The following is a 25662-nucleotide window of genomic DNA, read 5'->3' as shown; positions in this document are numbered from 1 at the left end:
AGAGGCAGGATTTACAACATATAGGAAAATCACATAGTACCAGGAATCATGGCCCAGCCAAACTGACACATACATTTTTTGGGGGACGTAATTCAATCCATGACACTGACTAAAGAGGAAATAGAAAGTCTCAACAGACCCATAACAAGTGAAGACACCGAAATCAGTGATCAAAAACCTCCCAACAAAAAAAAGTTCTGGATCAGATGGCTTCACTGGGGAATTCTTCCAAACATTTAAAGGATTGACACCAATACTGTTTAAACTCTTCCAAACGGCAGAGAAGGAAGGAATAATCCCTAATTCATTCTATGAAGCAAATATAACCTTGATACCCAAACCAGACAAGGATACCACAAGAAAAGAAAACTACAGGCCGATATTTCTTGTGACTATAGATGCAAAAATCCTCAACAAAATACTAGCGAACAGAATCCAACATCATATTAAAAGGGTCATACACCATGACCAAGTGGGATTTATTCCAGGAATGCAGGGATGGTTCAACATTAGAAAATCAATCAATGTAATATACCACACCAACAGAACAAAGGAAAAGAACCACATGACCATCTCTATGGATGCAGAAAAAGCATTTGATAAAATCCAACACCCTTTCTTGATGAAAACTCTAAAGAAGGTTTGAAGGTGGGAAATTCCTCATATGATTTAGGCCATATATGAAAGGCCAACAGCCAACGTTATATTTAATAGAGAAAGACTAAGAGCTTTCCACCTGAAATCAGGAACAAGACAAGGGTGCCGGCTCTCACCACTTCTATTCGATATTGTATTAGAAGCCATAGCCAGAGCAATAAGACAAGAAAAACAAGAGGTATCTAGATTGGGAAAGAATATCTCTATTCCTGAATGATATGATCCTATATGTAGAAAATCCCAAAGACTTCACAAGAAAACTTCTAGAGATAATAGAAAAATTTAGCAAAGTTGGAGGGTACAAGGTCAACAAACAAAAATCAGTTGAGTTTTCATACACCAGCAATGAGAAATCTGAAAGGGAAACTAGGGAGACAATACCATTTACAATAGCATCTAAGAGAACAAAATACTTAGGAATAAATCTAACCAGGGATGTGAAGGACTTACACAATGAAACTATAAAACATGGCTGAAAGAGATTAAAGACGGCTTAAATAAATGGGAAGATGTTCCACATTCATGGATTGGAAGACTTAATATTGTTAAGACGTCAATACTACTCAAAGCAATCTATAGATTCAACGCAATACCGATCAAAATCCTAACAGGTTTCTTTACAGAAATGGATAAACCAATCCTCAACTCAATATGGCATGGTAAGAGGCTCCAAATAGTTAAATCAATGTTGAAAGAGAAGAACAAAGTAGGAGGACTCACACTTTCTGATTTTAAAACATATTATACAGCTACAGTAATCAAAACAGCCTGGTATTGGTATAACAATACACACATAAAACCAAAACCTGTTGCTGTTGAGTCGATTTCAACTCATAGTGACCCTACAGGACAGAGTAGAACTGCCTCACAGGGTTTCCAAGGAGCAGCTGGTGGATTCAAACTGCAGACTTTTTAGTTAGCAGGCAAGTTCTTAGCCACTGTGCTGCCAGGGCTCTAACAGATACACAGACCAATGGAATAGAACTGGGAGGCCAGAAATAAAACCACACATCTATGGTCAACTGATTTTTGACAAGGGTGCTAAGTCCATTCGATGGGGGAAGAAGAGTCTCTTCAATAAATCGGGCTGGAAAAATAGGATTTCCACATGTAACAAACTGAAACAGGATCCATGCCTCACATCATACACAAAAACAAATTCAAAATGGATTAAGGACCTAACCGTGCAAACTAAAACCTTAAAATTCTTAGAAGAACAAGCAGGGGCAATGCTGTTAGGCCTAGCTTTCAACAATGGATTATCTAATATAACAAAAGCACAAAGAGCAAAAAAACAAAACAAATAAATGGGACCTCATAAAAATTAAAAACTTTCATTCATCAAAAGACTTTACCAAAAAAGTGAAAAGACAAGTTACTGACTGGGAGAATATCTTCGGAAACCATATATCCGACAAGAATCTAATAAACAAAATATATGTAAAACTTTGAGAAGTTAACAAAAAGACAACCCAATCATAAAATGGGCAAAGGACTTGAACAGGCATTTCACCAAAGAGGATATCTGTCTTAGGCTGGGTTGTCTAGAGAACTAAAACCCATGAAGTGTGTAGATAGATAGATAGATAGATAGATAGATAGATAGATAGATAGATAGATAGATAAATGTTGTTGTTGTCAGGTGCCGTCGAGTTGGTTCCAACCCTTAGCGACCCTATGTACAACAGAACAAAACACTTCCTAGTCCTGCAACATTCTCACAATCGTTGTTATGCTTGAGCCCATCATTGCAGCCACTGTGTCAATCCATCTTGTTGAGGGTCTTCCTCTTTTTTGCTGACCTCTGCTTTACCAAGCATGATGTTCTTCTCCAGGGACTGATCCCTCCTGATAACATGTCCAAAGTATGCGAGATGAAGTCTCGTCATCCTTGCTTCTAAGGAGAATTCTGGCTGTACTTCCTCCAATACAGATTTGTTCGTTCTTTTGGCAGTCCACGGTATACTCAATATTCTTCACCAACACCATAATTCAAAGGCATCGATTCTTCTTCAGTCTTCCTTATTCATTGTCCAGCTTTCACATGCATGTGAGGCAACTGAAAACACCATGGCTTGAGTCAGGTGCACCTTAGTCTTCAAGGTGACACCTTTGCTTTTTACCACTTTAAAGAGTTCTTTTGCAGCAGATTTGCCCAATGCAATGCGTCTTTTGATTTCTTGACTGCTGCTTCCATGGGTGTTGATTGTGGATCCAAGTAAAATGAAATCCTTGACAACTTCAATCTTTTCTCTGTTTATCATGATGTTGCTTATTGGTCCAGTTGTGAAGATTTTTGTTTTCTTTATGTTGAGGTGTAATCCTGCAGTGGATCGATTACTTTTGTATGCTGCCTTTCTAGCCATGGCCTTGTAACTTCCACCCAGGTGACTGTGGGATAGGGTAATTGTGACCTACCAAGGGGATTGGTTAGCTTTGCCTTAAGAGAGCCTATTTCAGAGCAAAAAAGGAGAGCCCACAACCACCAAAGAAGGAGAGACCTGCAGCAGAGAATGGCAGCAAAGACCCAGAGGAGATGGCACAGTGGGCTTCCCAGTCCATGAAGTGAGAAAGCTGAGTGCCTTTGGGCAGAAACTGAGGGCCAGGGAGAAGTCTATGCCTGACCCACGAATTTGGGACTTGCTAGCCTCAACAGCATGAGCCATTTCCTACATGTGGTTCGTGAATTCTGTGAGATGTGGCAGCGATTTAGGGAACCCAAAGACAGGAGGGAGAGTACTGAGGCAAGAGGGAGTAGTTGATGTTAGAGATGATGGAGTGGTACAGCAGCTTGGAAAAGTTAAGACGTTTGAGACATCTTTAGTCTCTGCCTCATAGGAACCAGCTTTGTGCTGATCCTTATAAAAGAAATTATTCGTTTAAATCCATACTGAAGGCTATAGTCTTTGATCTTCATCAGTAAGTGCTTCAAGTCCTCTTCACTTGCAGCAAGCAAGGTTGTGTCATCTGCATAACGCAGGCTGTTAATGAGTCTTTCTCCAATCCTGATGCCCCATTCTTCATATAGTCCAGCTTCTCAGATTATTTGCTCAGCATACAGATTGAATAGGTATAATGAAAGGATACAACCCTGACGCACAGCTTTCTTGATTTTAAACCATGCAGTATCCCCTTGTTCTGTTCCAAAGACTGCCTCTTGGTCTAAGTACAGGTTCCTCATGAGCACAATTAAGTGTTCTGGAATTCCCATTCTTTGCAATGTTATCCATAGTTTGTTATGATCCACACAGCGGAATGCCTTTGCATAGTCAATAAAACACAGGTAACAATCTTTCTGGTATTCTCCACTTTCAGCTAGGATCCATCTGACATCAGCAATGATATCTCCCGTTCCATGATATCTATCTGTAAATAGATAGGTAGACATAGACTTATATGAAGTAAATGGCTCACACGGTTGTAGAAGGCTAGAAAGTCCTAAGTCTGTGGGTCAGGCATCAGGCTGTAGGCTTCTCCTGATTCATGTAGTTGCAGGGGCTGATGAATCCAAGATCGGCAGGTCAGACAGCAGGCTGCTGGCTCACAGGCTGCACAGGCTGATGAATCCAAGATCAGCAGGTAAGATAGCAGGCTGCTTGCTCAACTCCCGAGAACTGGAGTTCAGATGATGATGAGCCGAATGCAGGATCCAGAGCAGAGGAAAAGTCAGTGAGCTTTGCCAGAACGTCCACATATATTGGATGCAGGCCATATCCCCCAAGGAAACTCTTTCAACTGATTGGCTGCTCATAACAAATCTCATCATGGAAGAAGTTACATTTTATCAAATCTCATCACAGAGGTGATTAAATTGTTACATAACTGCCAAACCACTGAGAATCACCACCCAGCCAAGTTGACACACATCCTTAACCATCACAGTATTTAAATGGCCATCAAACACATGAAAAAATGCTCAGCATCATTAGACATCAGAGAGATGCCAATCAAAACCACAATGAGATACCATTTCACTCACACTAGGATGGCTAAGATAAAACAAGAAAACAAAAACAGAAAATAACAAACGTTGGAGAGGATGTGGGGGAGATTGGAACCCTTATCCACTGCTGGTGGGAACACAAAATGGTACAGCCATTGTGGAAAACAGTGTGGCAGTTTTTCAAAAAATGAAAAACTGAACTACCATACGATACAGCAATTCCACTCTTGGGTATACAGTTGGCCTGTATCTGTGGGTTTCACATCCACGGATTTAACCAACTGTGGATCAAACATATTCGTAAAAAAAAGAATGTACCAAAAAGCAAAATTTGAATTTGCCATGCACCAAGCACTATGCTGCATCCACGCAAATGACATGATGTGTAGGCATACTCTCCATTTCACAGATCTTGTCTTTCTCCAGCACTCAATGTCTGAGCATTGTTCGCCTAGTGTTTCATTTGTTAGCTACTTGCATTCTGTATGTCCTTTGTTTCTCTGAAAAAATGGCTCCTAAAAAGCAATTAAGTGGTTGAAGCAATCCCTCAAAGGCTAAGAGGAAGTGTAAAGTATTATCTCTTGAAGAGAAAATAAAAATCTTAGATCTTTTGAAAGGTGGCATGTTGCTCACCAAAGTGGACTGTAAGGTTGGTAAGAATGAATCAAGCTTTTGCACAATAAGCAGAAAGAAGATGAGATTTGTGGAACTGTTAGTGCTGCCCCAACAACAGCAAAAATGGTCTCTCTGATTCGTGATAAAGAAAGTGCTTATAAAGACTGAGAAAGCTTAAATGTTAAGCACAAGCATTAACAATTACATAGAATTTACATCGTATTAGGTATTATAAGGGATCCATAAGTAATCAAGAGATAATTTAAAGTATAATGGAGGATGTACATAAGTTATATGCAAATGCTATGTCATTTTATATAAGGGACTTGAGCATCCATGGATTTTTGTATTCACAGGGGTCTTGGAACCAATTCCTAGCAGATACTAAAGGATGACTGTATACCTAAAAAACTTGAAAGCAGAGAGTCAAAAAGAGACTTGTAGACCAATGTTCATTGCATCACTATTCACCATAGACAAAAAAAAAAAAAAGGTAAAGATAAAAGATAAACACAATGTGGTACATACATACAATGGAGTACTACTCAGCCAGTAGAAGAAATGAAGTCTTCACAGGTGGATGGAGCTTGAAAACATTACGCTAGTGAAATAAGCCAATTACAAAAGGACAAATATTATATGACCTCACTTATATAAAAAGACAAGAAAAAGCAAATGTAGAGAACAAAGTTTATTAGTGGTTACCAGGGTGGGAGGGAGGGGGTAAAGGGGAGTTAGTGGTGATGGAAAAATTGCATTGATTAAGGGTAGGGTTGCACAGCCGATTATTGTAATTGCTGTCAGTAAGATGTACACCTGTAAAAAGTTGAACTGGCAAAAGCTGTGTGACAGATATATTTACAACGACAACAGAAAGAAAAAAAAGAGTAGCTGCTGGGGCTGCTATGTACAACCAAACACCTCACGGGATTTGTTTTGGTTTGGAGGTTTAGAGTCATGGTTTCACAGAACATGCCAGTTAATTGGCCTAATAACCTCCTACTTCATTGTACAGTGCCTGGGGTCTTAAAAGCTTGCAAATGGCCATCCAAGGCACAACAATTGGTCTCTATTCACCTGGAGTAACAGAGGAAGGAGAGTCAGGAACAGGAGGATGATATGGAAATTGCAGCTAACTGCCTCCATGAACAACTGCCTCCTTTGTCCTGAGACCAGAAGAACTGGATGGTGCCCAGCTACTGTAACTGAACATTTTGATCAAAGATTCCATAGAAGAATCCTGATCAAAAGGGGGAAAATTAAGAACAGAACTTCAAATTCTCATAGACTCCAGACTTCCTAGAGCCACGAAAGTTGGATGAACCTCTGAAACTACTGCCGAGATAATCTTTAAACCTTAAACCAAAAATATCCCCTGAAGTTATCTTAAAACCGAACAACAGTTTAGCTTAACTAGTAACAAGAGTTTGCCTTGTGCATTATTCTCTTTTAAGAACTATCTATAGGTGATCAAATTGACAACAGCAACTTGAAAGATTAAACAGGAACCTTAGGGGGCAGTGAGTTTTTGTTATGAGGGAGGAACAACTGAGAAAATGAGGTGAGAATGGTTGCACAACTGGAAGAATGTTATCAAAGTCACTAAAAGTACCTGTAGAAATTGTTGAATTGGTTATGTTTTGCTGTGTATATTCTGAACAACAAAAAAGTAAATAAAATTTAGCAAAAAATAAAATAAAAAAGATTACAGCCAAGAAAGCTCTATGGGGCAGTTCTACTCTGTTACATGGGATTGTCATGAGTCGGGGCCATCTCCATGGCAGTTAACAACATCTCTACCTGGAGCGACACTGTTCATTTATTTGTTTGTACTGTCTAGGCCCCTCCCCCAGTGAAATTTAACCTCCATGATAGCTGGAGTCCCAATTCAATTTGTTCCCCACCTCCCCCGCCCCCCTGCCTAGGAGGGGCCGGACACGCAATACACAGATGCTGAATGAATGAATGGAAAGAAAGCGGAGACAAGGGAATGGGGGAGTTTGTCCCCCGGCGGCTTCTGTAACACGCTTTCATTTCCCCCAAAACCAAGTCCCCGAGGCCCGCGCCACAGCTGCCAGCCCTACCCCGCGGAGTCCACGTTCCGCTCCGCGCGCAAGGGTCCTGGCGGCCGTCGCTCCTCACCCAGTCTATGCGTCCACGTGGGGAACGAGTTGCGCTCACGGCTGTCACAGCAGCGTATGGTCCCTACCGGCCGCCGTACCGGCGCAAGTGCACTGGCTCGACGTGGGATCCCCTCTTCAGCCCCACGCACAACTCCCGGGTTGATCAAGGGCGACCGCGAGAGCAGGCAAAGCCAAGAAGACTGCCCGGTGCGCAGCGTCCGTGTCTCCGCCGCCTTTTCCAGTCCGGTAGGTGTGGCCACTGCCCCCCGGCTGGAAAATTTTTCGCCTCGGGAGCTTCCGCCTCAAAGAAGGAGGCAGCGCGCCTGCGCGAGAGGGACTGGCGGCGGCTTGCGCGTGCGCGGAAGACGGTGGATTGCGTGTGCGCAGAAGGGGGCTGGCGGCGGATTGCGCCTGCGTGGTAGGGTAGACGGGGGTTTGCGCCTGCGCTTTGGAGGCTGGCGGTGGCTTGCGCCTGCGCGGCTTGACGCTGCGGAGACCGTTGGCTCATTTGCATGTCCCCGCCTCGCGGTGGCGGCAGCGGCGGCGGGTGAGGATTCTGAGGCGGCTGCAGAGAGCTTGGTTGCGCACGCGGTGGGCTCGGGGTGAGGCCTGGGACGGCGTTGTGGGAGGATGGACACGGGGCGGGCGGCTCAGCCCCTGAGTCTGGTGCTCACGATGGCGCCGCGGACTCGGCCTTTGAACTGGGGGCGGCAGCCGCGTCCGGGCGGGGCGGCCGCGGCCTCCCGGGGCGGGCGCTCTCTGTGTTGGCCCTCGGAGGCCAGGCGCAGCGGGCCGCGCGCGGAGTGCTTTGTTCGCTCCCTGGTTCATTCATTTTATCCGGGACTCAGGCGGTCGTCGACGATTGGGGGACGCTGGTAATGGCGGCTGGGCGCCTATTTCACGGATGGGGAAACCGAGGCACGGGAAGGTCAGATCTTTTGCTAGGGGAATGGCAGAGCCAGGATTTGAATCCGGGCCGACCACCCCAGAGATCCTGCCTTTGGCCAGCAGGGAACACGGGGTGACCCAGAGGAAGAGGGGTGATGGTTATGAGAAATGGTGATGAGGCACGCAGCATTTTGGGGTTGGAGTTTAATGAGGTGGCATCTCTCGGGAGTTAAGGAGCAGCCACTGGGCTTCTGAGGGTTGCTTCTTCGTCTCCTGGGCACTGTCCTCACTGCCTGGGCCCTGTTTGCCTGGTTCACGTCATGGGTGTCTGACTGTGGGTGGGTATCTTACAGAATAGAACAAACAAACCCGTTGCCTTTGAGTCGATCCTGACTCACGGAGACCCTACAAGTTAGAGTAGAACTCAGCTCCCTAGGGTTTTCTAGGCTGTGATATTTTTGGAAGGAATTCTGATGGTACAGTTTGTGCTCAACTGGTAGCCAAAAGTTAGGCGGTTCAGACCCATTCAGGTGCCTCAAGACGGGTTTGGTGACCTGCTTTGGAAAGGTCATAGCCGTGAAAACCCTGTGGGGCAGTTCTAGTCTGCACATATGGTTTGCCATGAATTGGAATCGATTTGATAGCAGCTAACAACAGTCTTCACAGAAGTGAGTTGCTAGGCCTTTCTTCTGTGACACCACTGGGTGGGTTTGAATTGCCAGCTTTTCAATTAGTGGTCAAGTGCTTAACCACCTGCTCCATCCAGGTCCTTTAGTCTGTGTAAAGTGACATTCATAATGGGACTTGCTTTAGTGGGTTGTTGGAAGAAGTCACAGAGGTCGTGCTTGTCCTGCTGATGACAAGGTCTGTCAGGGAATGAGCCCCCGTAAATAGTGGCTGTTGTCATTGTCACTAGTTTGGGGTTCCTCCACCCACTTGTTGAGAGGTTTGTGGGAAGTCAGCTCTCTGAGCTTCCTGGCCCATCTGTGAAACGGGAAGGTAACTATTGTGTCTTTGCCACCGTTTGCACTGAGTTATACTCCCACGCTTTCCACTGTATGCCTGGTCCTTCTCACAGAACCTTTTTTAACAGATTCTGAGGAAATGAGCCCAGAGAAGAAAATAATTTGTCCGAGATCTCCTTCTGCTCCTCCTTAGCTGGCTCACAGCTCAGGACTTACTGAAGGCAGGAGCTCCCTTAGAAGAGTCCGGCCTGCCTTCCTGAAGTACCTTGCTGGATTGTTGCCTTGTCTGTTTGAGGTCAGCATTGATAGTCATTTTTATTGCCTTTTTGTCCTTACAGGTCAGAGAAGCATGGCAGCAAGGCGGATTGTGCAGGAGAGTTTTGATACTGTGTTGCAAGAAAAAGCTAAGCGATACCATATGGATCCCAGTGCTGAGGCTGTAGGTGAAACTCTTCAGTTTAAAGCTCAAGGTAAATTGGAGTGTGTTTTGAGGGAGACATCTGGGGGCCAGGCAAGAGGATTTGGGTGCCTTGGGCAAACTATGAACCCCCCTGATGTTAGTTTTTTTGTGGGCCTACTTGTCACACCAGCATGGAGATGGGGGTATTGTCATTATCTGGAGTTTCTAGAGGGCTGAGACTGTTTCTCCACTCTCCTTCACTGGATCTCCTTCCTCCACCTCAGGATGGGTTCTTGAAGAAATCTGGCTCCATCCCCACCACAACTGCCCGACTTACAGCTCTTTCCTGGTCTTATTTCCCGTCTCATTTACCTTCCACTTAACTGCTACACAGAGCTGTTTGTGTCAGTCTCATTGGGCCAAAGCTGTGTGTGGAGTCCTGGGGCTCTCCGTTGCAGGGTTAGATCCTCAGATGAGTGCAGGAGCAGTCAGGTCATTGGTGTGTGCTTTGTATCAGCTCAAGTGGAGGGAGTAGGGGCCTGTGGAGCTGCTGAGCAGACCCTGCCTGAAAACAGTCCCTGAAAATCTTGCCACACTGTCAGCAAAATAAAACACAGTGCCCACGCGCCCCCTGGCAGGATAATACGGAAGCTTCTCACCACTGATGCGAGGCTCCCAACTCCTGTCTCCTGCCCCCTGCTTCACATTCTGGGGATGCTGTGACATCTGCGTGCCCTGCTTTGCCTCGTCAAACCCTCAGGCACAAGGCTCAGTTCGGAGGTGCCTTCCCCAAGAAGCCTCACCAGGTCTCCTAGCTGATTTGCACCCTCCCCTCCCCGGCCCTTGTGGCACAGTTGTTAGGAACTATGGCTGCTAATCAAAAGTTCGGCAGTTCAAATCCACCAGCTGCTTCTTGGAAACCATATGAGGCAGTTCTACTGTGTCCTATGGGGTCACAGTGAGTCAGAATCACTTCGATGGCAATAGGTTTGATTCCGTTCTTTGAGAGATTTATATATAATTCTAAATTTGTATGTTGATAAACACGTGTATGAAGATATAGGTCTTGGTTTGTCTTCATCTAGAGAATCAGATGCCAAAACACATCTTAGTTACCTCCAGAAAGATTTGCAACAGGAGGATGGAACTAGAAACCTAGAAGACCCTAGGTTGTTCTGGAACCATCTGTGTGTCACAAAAACTGCATGGTCGGTCAGTTGGTTGGTCTTGCTGTGTATCTCTGCTTTCTCTGAACTTCGCTGCTTTCTCATAAACTAGGGAATTTGACAAATTTTATGTAGAACCCAGCAACCACTGCTTATAAGGGTACCACCCAAACCATGCTCCAGTACTAGAAGTCAGTGCCTGGATCATCGTGGTCGTCTCCACAGGGATCTCTGCATGCACTCTTGCCCCTGCAATCTCTTCACATAGTGGCCAGGGTCATGCCTCTGTTCAGAGCCCTTCAGGGACCTTCTGTCCTACTCATAGTGAACTGCAGAGTCCATTGGGACTTCTCCTCCCACCACAGTTCCCTGACTTTGTTCCCACATGTTAGAATCATCTGGGGACCTTTATAAGTCAAAGTGCCTGGAGGGGGGACTCCAGGGGACAGTACATCTTGGGAACCTCCTGCCTACCCTTGGCTAGTCATCCCGTCTATACCAGCCACACCTGTCTCTGCTGGCCCTACCTCGGGACTTCCTGCCTGGAGGCCCCCCCAACAGCCGTGTAGCCTAGCACCCCACTCCCTGCGCCTGCCACTCATGTGTTATTGGCCGAGCACCACTCCCTGACCACCCTGCGTGGAGGTGGTGGCCCCTCTTCACCTGTCCCCCCACCCATCCTCTCTCTCACCTGCCCCTCCTCACCCAGCTCCTGTGTACTTCTCCCAGGCACTCATTCCCCCTGACATATTTCTGGGCCCCACTGAGAAGCAGCCCCAGGAGAGCAGGGCTTCACTATCTGGTCTCCCTGCTGTAACTGCATGCTGAGAGCAGCACACACGCAGTTGGTGCTCAGTAAAGACTGGTAACAAGGGTGCCTGGCTCCAGCTTCCTGAGGTCCCTCTGGTCCGGCAGGACCTCACGACATCTTTCTCCCTCTTTATTTTTCATTAGATTTTTTTTAAGTAACGGGTTCTAATATAACAGTCAATTAAAAAGACATTCAGTGATAAGTCTACTTTAGCCTTTGGTTCCCACACGCCTGTAGTTCGTGTGTACTCCTGGCTTCTTGCTCGTATCCACAAATACAATTCCTTTCTGCACAGAGGACAGGAGGATGTGCTGTTCTGTTTCCACCCTGGCCCCTCTGGATGGAGCTTCTTCAGCTTCTACCTTCCTCACTCCCTGCTGCAGCCTCATTGCTCAGCTCCAGAGAGAGGACTGATGGGCCCAGCAGACCTTTGTGAACAATGGTGTTTGCCGCCTTGGTCAGCTGCTCAGCTTCTGTCCAGTCAACAGTGGAGGGCAAGGGGTCAGCCATGGCTTGACCTTACAGCGGACGTGGTCAGGGGTGTCTCTTGGGAAGGAGTGAGGGCAGGTGGCCCCCATAGAACCTGAAACAGAAGCAGAAGTAGAGAAATATTCCAGTCAGTAAAGACATCCAGGTGATGTGGGGACCAGATCCCTTTCCCTGAGTCTGAAAAGGGTTGTCATCCCATATGCTTATAGGACAGGGCAGGGGATCTGAAGGAGTGAGGGGGCAGAGGCTGTTGCTAGGGGCAATGCAGGCCCAGTGCTTCTAGTTTTCTGCTTTCCTAAGCGGTAAATCCAGGTTTTTAAGTGAAAGGCACAGGTCTTATATGTTGGTGACAGAAGTGAATTTGTAAAAAAGCACTGTGACCTCACAAAGCACTTCTGCCTGGTGGTCCAGAACCATGTGTACAGTCTCTGAGTGCCTTGTGTGTTTCTCTTTGACTTGTGTGTTTCAGATCTCTTGAGGGCTGTCCCACGACCCAGAGCAGAGATGTATGACGACATTCACAGCGAAGCCAGGTACTCCCTCAGCAGGTCCGTAGCCCATCCTCGAGACACTGGTAGAGAAGGCCTGAGAGGAGATGTATTTCCAGGGCCTTCCTTCAGATCCAGTACCCCTTCCGTGGGTGACGATACCTACTTTCGCAAAGACTTGGACTTTTCCCATTCAGACTCTCGGGACCAGGTCTTTGGCCACCGGAAATTGGGACATTTGCATTCTCAGGACTGGAAATTTGCACTCCGTGGCTCTTGGGAACAAGACTTTGGCCATCCAGTTTCTCAAGAATCCTCTTGGTCCCAAGAGTTTACTGTTGGCCCTTCTGCAATACTGGGGGACTTTGGCTCCTCCAGGCTCATTGATAAGGAGTGTTTGGAGAAGGAGAGTCAAGATTATGACTTGGACCATCCAGGCGAGGCAGAGCCTGTGCATCTGGGCAGCGGCCAGGTGCAGGGCAGAGGCCGCGTCCTCAACATTGCTGACCAGGAAAGTGCTCTCCTGGGGAAGGGGGAGACTCAGGCCATGCTCAAGGCCAAAGGGGATGTTGGGAAACTCGTCACGCTAAGAAATGTGAGCACGAAGAAAGCACCCACTATAAATCGTGTCACTACCAAAACTCAGGCCGCTAACCAAGTCCAGAAAACCCCCCTAAGTCCTGATGTGACCCTTGGGACCAACCCGGGAACAGAAGACATCCAGTTCCCTGTACAGAAGATCCCCTTGGGGCTTGATCTGAAGAATGTCCGGCTCCCCAGAAGGAAGATGAGCTTCGACTTCATAGATAAGTCTGATGTCTTTTCAAGGTTTGGGATAGAAATCATCAAATGGGCAGGATTCCACACCATAAAAGATGATGTTAAGTTTTCTCAACTTTTTCAAACTCTCTTTGAGCTTGAAACTGAAACCTGTGCTAAAATGCTTGCCTCATTCAAATGTTCCTTAAAGCCAGAGCACAGAGATTTTTGCTTTTTTACTATCAAATTTTTAAAGCACTCTGCTTTGAAAACACCCAGAGTTGATAATGAGCTTTTAAACCTGCTTTTAGACAAAGGTGCTGTGAAAACCAAAAATTGCTTTTTTGAAATCATCAAGCCCTTTGACAAGTACATAATGAGGCTTCAAGACCGGCTTCTGAAAAGTGTCACACCCCTGCTCATGGCCTGCAATGCCTATGAGCTCAGTGTCAAGATGAAGACTCTCAGCAGCCCCCTGGACTTGGCCATTGCTCTGGAGACCACCAACTCTCTCTGCCGTAAGTCCTTGGCCCTTCTGGGACAGACGTTTTCCTTGGCCTCTTCTTTCCGGCAAGAGAAAATCTTAGAAGCTGTTGGCCTCCAAGATATAGCTCCCTCTCCTGCCGCATTTCCAAACTTTGAGGACTCCACTTTATTTGGAAGAGAGTACATAGACCATCTGAAGGCCTGGCTGATCGCTAGTGGATACCCACTCCAGATTAGGAAGGTCATACCTGAACCAGTGCAAGAGGAGGAGAAAACAGCTCCTTCCACGAAACCCGACATTCAGACCAAGGCCCCGAGTGACATGAGTGATGGTAAGGAAGGGAAAGTTCTGTTTGTTGTGGTGTGTTTGTTTTATTCATTTATTTTTGTCATGTCTCTTACTCCTTTTGAGAATTTTACCTAGATTAGAAGCTCTATAGCCACCTGAAAAGAAAGTCAGGATTTTAGTAGGTGACTTACATTGGTCAATATGGGTGGTCTCCGACTTATGCGTATGAGGTACCGCACTTAGGACCGTCTGGGTTTTTTTTTTGGTATGTCTTATCGTTAGTAATACGTACTATATACCTTATTAAAGCATGTCAGTAAGTTTATATGTAATTTTTCCAACCGCCAAAGACCAAGATTGGATATATAAAGATGTTGATAATAAAAAGCAATAATAATGAAAACTAAAAGAAAGGAGGTATTTGACTTACGTCAGAACCGATTTACAACAGAGTCGTCTGAACGGAACCCTGTCACAGGTCAGGGACTACTTGAATGCATGTCTGCCGTCCGGTCTATGAATATTTGTATCACGAATCTGTCTCATCAAGTCCTCAGACACTCACCCTTTGAGGATCTTATATTGAGCTGTAGCCTTTGCCAGGAAAAATGCACTTATATTTGCACACAGTTTTGCCTACAGGTTGTATCCTCCTGAAGCCAAGGTCAAGAGCCGTGTTCCAACATGGGCCCTTACTGAGGTACAACTGTTGTTAGGTGTTGTCAAGTCAGTTCCAACTCACAGTGACCCTGTGTACAACAGAACAAAACACTGCCTGGTCCTGTGCCATCCTCACAGTTGTTACTGTTTTTGAGCCCATTGTTGCAGTCACTGTGTCAATCCATCTCATCGAGGGTCTTCCTTTTTTTAGCTGACTCTCTAAGCAAGCATGACGCGCTTCTCCAGTGACTGGTCCCTCTTAATGATATGTCCAAAGTATGTGAGATATACTTAGAGGAAGAGTATACCCCTGCGAGGAGTTCCCAGGCTCTGAGAGGAGGAATCAATGTGAGCAGCCATACCTGTGCTGGTATTGGGGACAACAGAGGAGGCCCTGCCTGGCCTAGGGGAGCTGGGAGGCTGTCGAGGGGCCGTGCAGGCAATAGCCAGGCTGTCCCAGGTGGTGGAAGCACCTTTCTACACGTGCTCACCTTCTAGACTGGCTGGAGGCTGACAGGTCACTGGGTGCACCCAGGAACCAGCAGCCAGAGTGTTGGCTCATTGTGGGTGGGAAAACTACAAAGGAGGGAGAAGCAGCAGCCTCGCTCCCAGGAGAGGTGCTCCCAGCTCAGACGCGCCTGATGCTGCAAGGAAACCTGTGTCAGCATTCTTGCTCCCATCCTTCTGCTTTCACTTGCAGTGCCCCCAGCCAAGTGGGACAGTGTCATTCCTGTCTTTACTCCTGCAGCCTCCTAGAGGCCTGTGGCCAGGCCTTGTGCTGGACCCCACTCGCCTGGGCGGGCACCGCATCCCCCAGAAGGCCTGCGATAGTCAGCCTGCAGGAGGGGGCTCAGAGCTGAAGCCAGACTGTCTTCCCACATACACCCCCAAATGTGGTGGTAGTGGAAGTTGTGGTGATAACAATACTGAAGAAGGTTGTTTAGGGAGGAACTAGTTACTACCCATAGCCTGGAGTCACCCCACCACCACCCCCCACAGTGCTGTGATGTGACCCTCGAAACTTTGCAGAGTGGTCATGGCGCTGCCTCGAGATGTACAGAAAATGCTTTTGTGTTTTTGCAGCGTTGGCTGCATCATTACACTGATTTAATTCACGTTGGACTTAGGTGGCTTTTTCCTAGGGGCTCTGAAGCCAAGAGGGGCTGAGTTCAAGTTCATCTCTTCTGGGTGGAGCCGTGCGTGTCCAACGGGGCTGTAAGGGCTGACGGGGCAATGTGGGGCCCTGCACTGGGCTGCTGCTTCTGATCCATCTTGGGGCGGGGGCCATTTGCTTTGGTTGAATTTATTGATCATGACCATTATTTTTATTGCCAAAGCCTTCTCTAAAGGATGCGTTCTCGGGAGAGAAGTGCTGGGCCTGTGCTAGGGCCTACCTCTGGCCCTCGCTGTCACTCACACTTCTGTGCGCTCAGAGCCTTTCTCCCCAGGGGTGGCTGCAGAATCTACGTGGGTTGTGGTCTTTGAAAGCCGCCTGACTTTGAGCCATTTGTTCTCGTAAAATTACATAAAACTAAGATCTGTAAAACAAGCACCAACAGAAATATGATTTAAAAGTATAGTAGTTTCATAGGGAAAAGACCTGCACTAACATCACGCCGATGTTTTAGGATGAGCTCAGAGCCACAGCCCAGGCCCAGCACGGACAGAAACTCGAGTCCATCAGAGGGTGACAAGGAAAGCAGCTCCCACTCAGCGGCGGTTTTTATTAGGTAGCTGAAGAAATCGACCAGTTCGTGCTGTTAAAGCCGGCAAATATAAGACTCAGTATTGTTTGAGGAAACAGATACCCTTCTTTATTGCTGGTGGCATTTAAATAGAACAGTCATTGAAGTAAATTCACACCTCAAAAAGTGTGTTTCTTTTTGTACATCTAGCAGATATTTTCTGTGAACACCTACCTTGGTTGAGACCATTGACTTCTTTTAATTAGGGAATTTTTCTTCATAAATTTTTTTTTTAATTTATTTTTTGGTGAAAATGTATACAGCAAAACATATGTCAATTCAATATCTACACGTACAATTTGGTGCCACTGATTACATTCTTTAAGTTGTTCAACCAGTCTTGTTACCCTTTTCCAAATTATTCCACCACTATGTAATTTTTTTCTCCTGATTACAAAAGACATGTATTTTTTTTTTTTTTTAATGAAGCACAAAGAAAATGAAATCAATGATAAATCTACCACCCAGATATATCCACCGTTAGTGTTCTGGTATGTTTCTTTCTAATCCTTTTTCTATGTGTCTGTATATATGTATCTGTGTCTTTCCACCTTTATATGGGGGAGTCGTTATCTAGATATGTTTTATATTTAGATGTATCTATATAATTAATATGTTTTATGTCTTTGAGCAGCCCTGGTGGTGCAGTGGTTAAATGTTAGGCTAACTGAACAGTTGGCAGTTCAAATCCACCAGCCGCCCTGTGGAAGAAAGATGTGGCAGTCTGCATCTGTAAAGATTTACAGCCTTAGACCCAATGGGGCAGTTCTACTCTGTCCTGTACGTTTGCTGTGAGTCAGAGTCAATTCGACAGCAATAGGTTTGGTTTGGTTTATGGTTATGTCTGTGTATTTTTCCGTTAATATTTTCTGGACATTCAGGTTATTAAGTGGTATATGAAACATACGTAATTACTACATGTTAATATACATATAGAAATATGTATAGAGAAATTGCTCTGGATCTTCACTGTAACCTCTTTCTATTCCAGTGGTTATGCCATTAGATGTTTTAGGCGGGTATTTTGAGGGTTGGTTTCTAGAATGGAAACACTGCCTTCCTCTCTTCAGTGCTAGTCTCTCAGGAAGGAGAGTTCCTGCCTCCTGAGTGGTTTTGTCTTGGGCCCTGCCCAACTGTCCTGGTCTCACTGGACCCCACGTGCTTTCTTTGTTCCAGCCATGCCCCAGCGAGCAGGCCACAAGGTGGTAGAGACCATTGACAAGCTGGTGATGCACATTGTGGAAGGCAGCCTGTCTCCCAGAGAGAGAGCCGCACTCAAGGAGGACCCTGCTCACTGGTAGGTCTTCAGATGCCACACCAACTCATCCTTCCTGTAGAGCTGTTGAGGACAAAGGGCAGGGTATGTAAGACATGGTACGGTGCAACTAGAAGAACACAAATCTGGGCCACACTTACCTGGGGCCGGGCCCCAACTGCCACATCTGCCCGATGGTGGGGAGAGCATGGGGCTGGGGTCACATGTACCTGGGGCCAGGCCCCAGTTCTGTTGCATCTGCCCAACAGCAGGAAGGGTTTGGGTCTGGGGCCACCCGTGTACCTGGGTCTGAGCCTCAGCTCTGCTGAATCTGCACAACGGTGGTATGACGCCTACTGACCAGGCTGATCTGGGAGTGAGATGAGCTATACCTGCGAGGGCAGGTGTGTGGTCAAGTTGTGTCACTGCAATTGTTAATGACTGCTGAAGTTCGGGTGTCTGTGATGCTCTCCTTTTGCCCTACTGCCTCCTCATAGGCATAGAACAGCTTTTTTAAAATCACGGTTTTCATTATAACTACAATACTTGCTAGTCGAGAAAGAAAAATAGTAGGGGAACCGCCCTTTGTGCCCACCGACTTCCACTGACATATTTGCTTCCGGTCTTTCTGCTCTCAGCGGGGATTTGGTTTTCTGTTTTTAACGTGGTGTGATAATGCTGTGTGGGAAAATGATGTGGCAGTCTGCTTCTGTAAAGATTACAGCCTTGGAAACCCTCTGGGGTAGTTCTGCTTTGTCCTACAAGGTCCCTATGAGTTGGAATCGACTCGACAGCAGTGGGTTTGGGTTTGGATAATGCTGTGATATATCCTATTTTTGTAGGTTAACATGGCAATATGCTTATATTACTTTTTGTAAACATTATTTCAAATGACAGCATTTTACTAGTCCTTAGAGTAGATTAATCAGTTTAATTTTTTTTAGTGTACTTCAAGTGAAAGTTTGCAATTCAAGTTAGTCTCTCATACAAAAATTTATGCATTGTTATGTGACCCTAATGGCTCCCCCTATACTGTGACAGCACACTCCTCCTTTGCACCCCGGATTTCCCGTGACCATTCAACCAGCTCCTGACCCTCTCTGCCTTCTCATTTCACCTTCTGAAAGAAGCTACCCATTTAGTCTCATGTATCTACTTGAGCAAAGAAGCACACTCTTCACGAGTACCATTTTATGTTCCACAATCCAGTCGAATCTCTGTCTGAAGGAATTGTTTTAGTTCTGGGTTGACAGAGAGTCCAGGGGCCATGCTTTCTGGGGTTCCTCCAGTCTCGGTCAGACCACTAAGTCTGGTCTTTTCACTAGAATTTGAATTCTGCACCCCACTTTTCTCCTGCTCCATCAGGGACTCTTGTGTTCCCTGTCAGGGTGATCATTGTTGGTAGCTGGGCACCATCTAGTTCTTCTGGTCTCAGGCTGATGAAGTTTCTGGTTTATGTGGGGCTTTCTGTCTCTTTGGCTGATACTTTCCTTGTGTCTGGTGTTCTTCATTCTCCTTTACTCCAGGTGGTTGGGACCAATGGATGCGTTGTAGATGGCCTCTTGCTAGCTTTTAAGACCCCAGACGCCAGTCACCAAAGTAGGATGCAGAGCATTTTCTTAATAAACTTTGTTATGCCAATTAACCTAGATGTCCCCTGAAACCATGGTCCCCAGACCCTACCCCTGCTACTCTGTCCCTCGAAGTGTTTGATTGTATTCAGGGAACTTCTTAGATTTGGTATAGTCCAGTTGTGCTGACTTCCCCTGTAGAGTGTGCTGTCCTTCCCTTCACCTAAGATAATTCTTGTCTACCTATCTAGTTAGTGAATATCCCTCTCCCTCCTTCCCCACCCTCGTAACCATAGAAGAATGTCCTTCTGTGTTTAACCCTTTTCTTGAGTTCTGATAACAGTGGTCGTATACAATATTTGTCCTTTTGCGACTGACTAAATTCACTCAGCATAATGCCTTCCAGATTTCTCCATGTTACAAGATGTTTCACAGATTCATTGTTGTTCATCATTGCATGGTATTCCGTTGTGTGGGTATACCATAATTTGTTTATCCATTCATCTGTTGATGGGCACCTAGGTTGTTTCTGTCTTTTTGCTATTGTGAACAGTGTTACAGTGAACGTGGGTATGCATATATCTATTCGTGTGACGGCTCTTATTTCTTTAGGATATGTTCCAAGGAGTGAGATTGCTGGATCATATGGTACTTCTATTTCTAGCTTTTTAAGGAAGCACCAAATCGATTTCCAAAGTGGTTGTACCATTTTACATTCCCACCAGCAGTGTATAAATGTTCCAGTCTCTCCAGAAACTCTCCAGCGTTTATTATTTTGTGTTTTTTGTATTAATGCTAGCCTTGTTGGGGTGAGATAGTATCTCATTGTAGTTTTGATTTTCATTTCTCTGATCGTGAGCATTTCTTCACGTGTCCGTTAGCCGCCTGAATGTCGTCTTTAGCGAAACGCCTGTTCATATCCTTTGCCTGTTTTTTAATTGGGTTATTTGTCTTTTTGTTGTTGAGGTTTTGCAGTATCTTGTAGATTTTAGAGCTTAGACACTGATCGGATTTGTCATAGCCAAAATTTTTTCCCGGTCTGTAGGTTGTCTTTTGACTCTTTTGGTAAAGTCTTTTGATGAGCATAAGTGTTTGATTTTTAGGAGCTTCCAGTTAGTCTCTCTTGTAGTGCTTGTGCATTGTTACTTAAGGTTTGTATTCTGTTTATGCCATGTGTTAGGGCTCCTAGTGTTGTCCCTACTTTGTCTTCCATGATCTTTATTGTTTTCGATTTGCTATTTAGGTCTTTAATCCATTTTGAGTTAGTTTTTGTGCACAATGTGAGGTATGGGTCTTCTTTCAGTTTTTTGCAGATGATATCCAGTTATGCTAGCACCATTTGTTAAAAGGACAGTCTTTTACCCAGTTAACGGACTTTGGACCGTTGTCAAATATCGGCTGCTCATAGGTGGATGAATGTACTTCTGGATTCTTAGTTCTGTTCCATTGGTCTATGTATCTGTTGTTATACCAGTACCAGGCTGTTTTGACTACTGTGGCAGTATAATAGGTTCTAAAATCTGGTAGTGTGAGGCCTCCCACTTTGTTCTTCTTTAGGAATGCTTTACTTATGTGGGCCTCTTCCCTTTCCATATGAAGTTGGTGATTTATTTCTCTGTCTCATGAAAAAATGCTGTTGGAATTTGGATTGGGATTGCATTGTATCTGTAGATCGCTTTGGGTAGAATTGACATTTTCACAATATTGAGTCTTCCTGTCCATGAGCAAGGTATGTTTTTCCACTTACGCAGTCTCTTTTGGTTTCTTGCAGTAGCGTCTTGTAGTTTTCATTGTAGAGGTCTTTTACGTTTTTAGTTAAATTTATCCCTAAGTATTTTATTTTCTTGGGGGCTATTGTAAATGGTATTGATTTGGTGATTTCCTCTTTGAAGTTCTCTTTGTTGGTGTAGAGGAATCCAACTGATTTTTGTATGTTTATCTTGTATCCTAATACTTTGCTGAAATCTATTAGTTCCAGTAGTTTTCTTGTGGATTCTTTGGGGTTTTCTGTATATAAGATCATATCATCTGCAGAGATACTTTGACTTCTTTCTTACCAATTTGGATGCCCTTTATTTCTTTTTCTAGCCCAATTACTGTGACTGGAACGTCCAGCACAATGTTGAATAAGAGTGGTGATAAAGGGCATCCCTGTCTGGTTCCCATTCTCAAGGGGAATGCTTTAAAAGTCTCTGCATTTAGGATGATGTTGGCTGTTGGCTTTGTATAAATGCCCTTAATTATGTTGAGGAATTTCCCTTCTATTCCTATTTTGTTGAAAGGTTTTTATTATGAATGGGTGTTGGACTTTGTCAGATGCCTTTTCTGCGTTGATTGATAAGATCATGTGTTTCTTGTCTTTTGTTTTATTAATGTGATGGATTACATTGATTGTTTTTCTAATGTTGAACCATCCCTGCGTATCTGGGGTAAATCCCACTTGATCATGGTGATTTTTTTTTTTTTTTTGATACATTGCTGAATTCTATTGGCTAGAATTTTGTTAAGGATTTTTGCGTCAATGTTCATGAGGGATATTGGTCTGTAATTTTCTTTTTTTGTGGTGTCTTTACTTGGTTTTGGTATCAGGGTTATGCTGGCTTCACAGAATGAGTTTGGGAGTATTCCATCCTTTTCTATGCTCTGAAATACCTTTAGTGGTAGTGTTAACTCTTCCCTTGAAAGTGTGGGAGAATTCTCCAGTGAAACCATCCGGGCCAGGGCGTTTTTTTTGTTGGGAGTTTTTTAATCTCTTCTTTTGTTATAGGTTGTCATGGATTGAATATGTCCCCCCAAAAAATGTGTGTATCATTTTGGCTGGGCCATGATTCCCAGTATTGTGTGATTTTCCCATGTGTTGTAAATCCTGTCTCTATGATGTTAATGAGGGAGGATGGGCAGCAGTTGTGTTAGTGAGGCAGGACTCAATTTATAAGATTGGATTGTGTCCTGAGGCAGTCTCTTGAGATATAAGAGACAGAAGTGAGCAGTGAGACAGGGGGACCTCATACCACCAAGAAAGCAATGCTAGGGCAGAGCGTGTCTTTTGGACCCGGGGTCCCTGTGCAGAGAAGCTCCTAGTCTGGGGGAACACAGATGAGAAGACAGCCGACAGAGAAAGCATTCCCCTGGAGCTGATGCCCTGAATTTGGACTTTTAGCCTACTTTACTGTGAGGAAATAAGTTTCTCTTTGTTAAAGCCATCCACTTGTGGTATTTCTGTTATGGCAGCACTAGATAACTAAGACATAGGTTTATTTATTTGTTCTACTTCTGTTTTAGATAGGTAGTGAGTTTCTAGAAATTTATCCATTTCCTCTAAGTTTTCACATTTGTTAGAGTACAGTTTTTCATGGTATTCTGTTATGATTCTTTTAATTTCAGTTTGGTCTGTTGTGATATCATCCATCTCATTTCTTATATGGGTTATTTGCTTCCTCTCCTGTTTTTCTTTTGTCATTTTGGCCAGTGGTTTATGAGTTTTGTTGATCTTTTCAAAGAACCAGCTTTTGGTTTATTGTTAACTCTGCCAGTTGTTTTTCTGTTCTCTGTTTCATTTAATTCTGCTCTAATTTTTATTATTTCTTTTTTTCTGGTGCCCGAGGGCTTCTTTTGCTGCTCTCTTTCTGCTTGTTCGAGTTGTAGGGTTAATGTTTTGATTTTGGCCCTTTCTTCTTTTTGGATGTGTGCATTTATTGCCATATACTGATCTCTGAGCGCTGTTTTTGCTGTGTTCCAAAGGTCTGGTAGGATATGTTTTCATTCTTGTTTGGTTCTATCAATTTCTTTATTCCATTCTTAATTGCTTCTGTAACCCAGTAGTTTTTGAGCAGTTTGTTCAGTTTCCATGTGTTTGATTTTTTTTTCTTTAGTTTTTCTGTAATTCTACTTTTATGGCTTTATGGTCAGAAAAGATGCTTTGTAATATGTCGATGCTTTGGATTTTGTTAAGGCTTGCTTTATGGTGTAATATGTGGTCTATCCTGGAGAATGTTCCCTGTGCGTTGGAAAAGAAAGTATACTTGGCTGCTGTTGGGTGAAGTGTTTGGTATGTGTCCATGAGATCAGGTTGGTTGATTGTAGCATCTAGATCCTCCGTGTCTTTGTTGAGCTTCTTTCTGGATGTTCTGTTGTTCACCGAAAGTGGTGTGTTAAAGTCTCCAACTGCTATTCTGAAGCTGTCTATCTCTCTTTTCAATGCTGTTTGAGTTTGTTTTATGTATTTTAGAGCCCTGTCGTTGGGTGCGTAAATATTTATTATAGTTTTATTCTTCTAGAGTATTGACCCTTTAATCACTATATAGTGTCCTTTTTTATCTTTTATGGTGAATTTTACTTTAAAGTCTATTTTGTCAGAGATTAATATTGCCATTCCTCTTTTTTGAGTGTTGTTTCCTTGATATATTTTTTTCCATCCTTTGAGTTTTTGTCTTTCAGTCTAAGGTGTGTCTCTTGTAGGCAGTGTATAGATGGATCGTGTTTTTTTACCCAATCGGCCACTCGTTCGTCTCTTTATTGGTGCATTTAATCCATTTACATTCAGGGTAATTATTGATAGGTATGAGTTTAGTACTGTCATTTTGATGTCTTTTTTTGTGTGTTGACAGTTTCTTTGTTCCACTTAATTTTGTGTGCTGAGTCATTTTTCTTTATGTATTTTTTTTCATCTTTTTCATTGTTGTTAATTTTGTATTTGCTGAGTATTTTTTTTTTGTTTTTTATTTTAATGTGTAGGATTGTTAGTTTCCTTCGTGGTTTCTCTAATATTTGTGCCTATTTTTCTAAGTTTAAACCAGTCTTTTATTTTTTTATATCGCCTTGATTTCCTCCCCGTATGAAAAATCTATATCTACACTTTTTAGTCCTTGTTTTTTGTTTTAATGTTGTCATCTTTTACATATTGACATCTGTTTCCCTATTTTCAGCGTTTTAGCTTTGATTTATTTTTGTGGCTTCCCTGTCTGGGTTTCTATCTGTTGCTCTGTCCTGTGTTCTAGTCTTGCTTGGGTTGTTATCTGATGTTAATGATTTTCTAACCAGAGGATTCGCTATAGTATTTCTTATAATTTTGGTTTGGTTTTTGCAAATTTCCTAAACTTCTGTTTATCTGGAATGCCCTAATTTTTGCCATCGTATTTGAGAGACAGTTTTGTTGGATATATAATTCTTGGTAATTTTTTTCCTTCAATGTTTTATATATGTCATCCCATTGCCTTCTTTTCTGCATGATTTCTGCTGAGTAGTCGGAGCTTGTTCTTATTGACTCTCATTTGTAGATGACTTTTCGTATATCCCTAGCTGCTCTTGAAATTTTCTCTTTATCTTTGGTTGTGGCAAGTTTGATTATAATATGTCTTGGTGACTTTCTTTTGTTATTTACCTTATGTGGGGTTCGATGAGCATCTTCAGTAGGTATCTTATCATCTTTAATGGTATCAAGAAAGTTTTCTGCCAACAAAGCGACAACAATTATGTCTATATTTTCTGTTATTCACCCCACCCCCACTTCCGGTACTCCAATCACTCGTAGGTTATTCCTCTTGATAAAGTCCAACATAATTTTTAGGGTTTCTTCATTTTTTAACATTTGTTTATCCGATTTTTCCTCAAATAAGCTGGTGTCGAGTGCTTTGTCTTCAGTCTCACTAATTCTGACTTCCGTTGCCTCAGTTCTGCTCCTATGACTTTCTGTTGAGTTGTCTAATTCTGAAATTTTATTGTTAATCTTTTGGATTTCTGATTTCTGTCTCTTTATGGATTCTTGCAGCCTTTTAAATTTGTCGTTATGCTCTTCTTTAATTTTCTTAAGTTTCTCTATTGGCTTGATCTGCATTTTGCCTAATTTCCTTCCTGATCTCTTGAAGAGTCTGTGTATTAATCTTTTGTCTGCCTCTCATAATTCCAAGAAATTCTCTTCTTCTGGAAAATTTCTTGATTCTTTATTTTGGGAGCTTGCTGAAGCCATCATGGTCTGCCTCTGTATGCAGTTTGGTATTGACTGTTGTTTCTGAGTGATCAGTAAGTTATTATAGTTATTTATTTTGTTTGCTTACTGTGTTCTAGCTTCTTGTTTTGTTTTGTTTTGTTTTGATATGCCGAACTAGGCTGTTCATGTCAGCTAGCCTGATCACCAGCACCCCTGAAGCTCCAACGTCCTGCCAGCAGGTGGCCAGACCTGCCACTAAGTATGTGAGCCCAGGAGTCCGCGCACTCCTCCTGTGTGGCTTCAGCTCAGGTGTCCGGGTAGTCAGCCGCCACGTGTGTGGTGAAGGCTCTCACATACAGTCCTAGACAGGCATGGGTGATTGGTGTAGGCACAGGCATCCGGCCGCAGCAGTGGGCACACACTGAG

General features: G+C 44.0%; 2 protein-coding genes across 5 annotated transcripts in view; one reads left to right on the top strand and one right to left on the bottom strand.

Moving 5' to 3' along the window:
- ARMC6 (armadillo repeat containing 6) overlaps positions 1-7434 on the bottom strand; it is a 36569-nt gene extending 29135 nt beyond the window's left edge. Inside the window, exon 1 of the mRNA XM_023738733.1 lies at positions 7358-7434. The gene's annotated coding sequence lies outside the window, so the exon portion shown is untranslated. The remainder of the gene's footprint in view (positions 1-7357) is intronic.
- Positions 7407-25662, top strand: part of SUGP2 (SURP and G-patch domain containing 2) — a 32388-nt gene continuing 14132 nt past the window's right edge. For 2 of the 4 annotated variants that reach the window (XM_023738731.1, XM_023738732.1), the window contains exons 1-4: positions 7407-7584; positions 9530-9661; positions 12527-14122; positions 17661-17781. In XM_023738731.1, coding sequence (XP_023594499.1) covers positions 9541-9661; positions 12527-14122; positions 17661-17781 — 1838 coding nt within the window. In that variant the 5' untranslated portion in view covers positions 7407-7584; positions 9530-9540. Of the gene's footprint in view, positions 7585-7871; positions 7941-9529; positions 9662-12526; positions 14123-17660; positions 17782-25662 lie in introns of those variants that run through there. The other 2 variants (XM_023738730.1, XM_012557891.2) reach the window with 1 other exon arrangement.

The sequence above is a fragment of the Trichechus manatus genome, unplaced genomic scaffold (genome assembly GCF_000243295.1).
Source record: "Trichechus manatus latirostris isolate Lorelei unplaced genomic scaffold, TriManLat1.0 scaffold00122, whole genome shotgun sequence".
In the NCBI taxonomy this organism is placed as follows: Eukaryota; Metazoa; Chordata; class Mammalia; order Sirenia; family Trichechidae; genus Trichechus; species Trichechus manatus.
The sequence above is the reverse complement of the archived record's forward strand: the minus strand, read 5'-3'. Positions and strand labels throughout refer to the sequence as shown.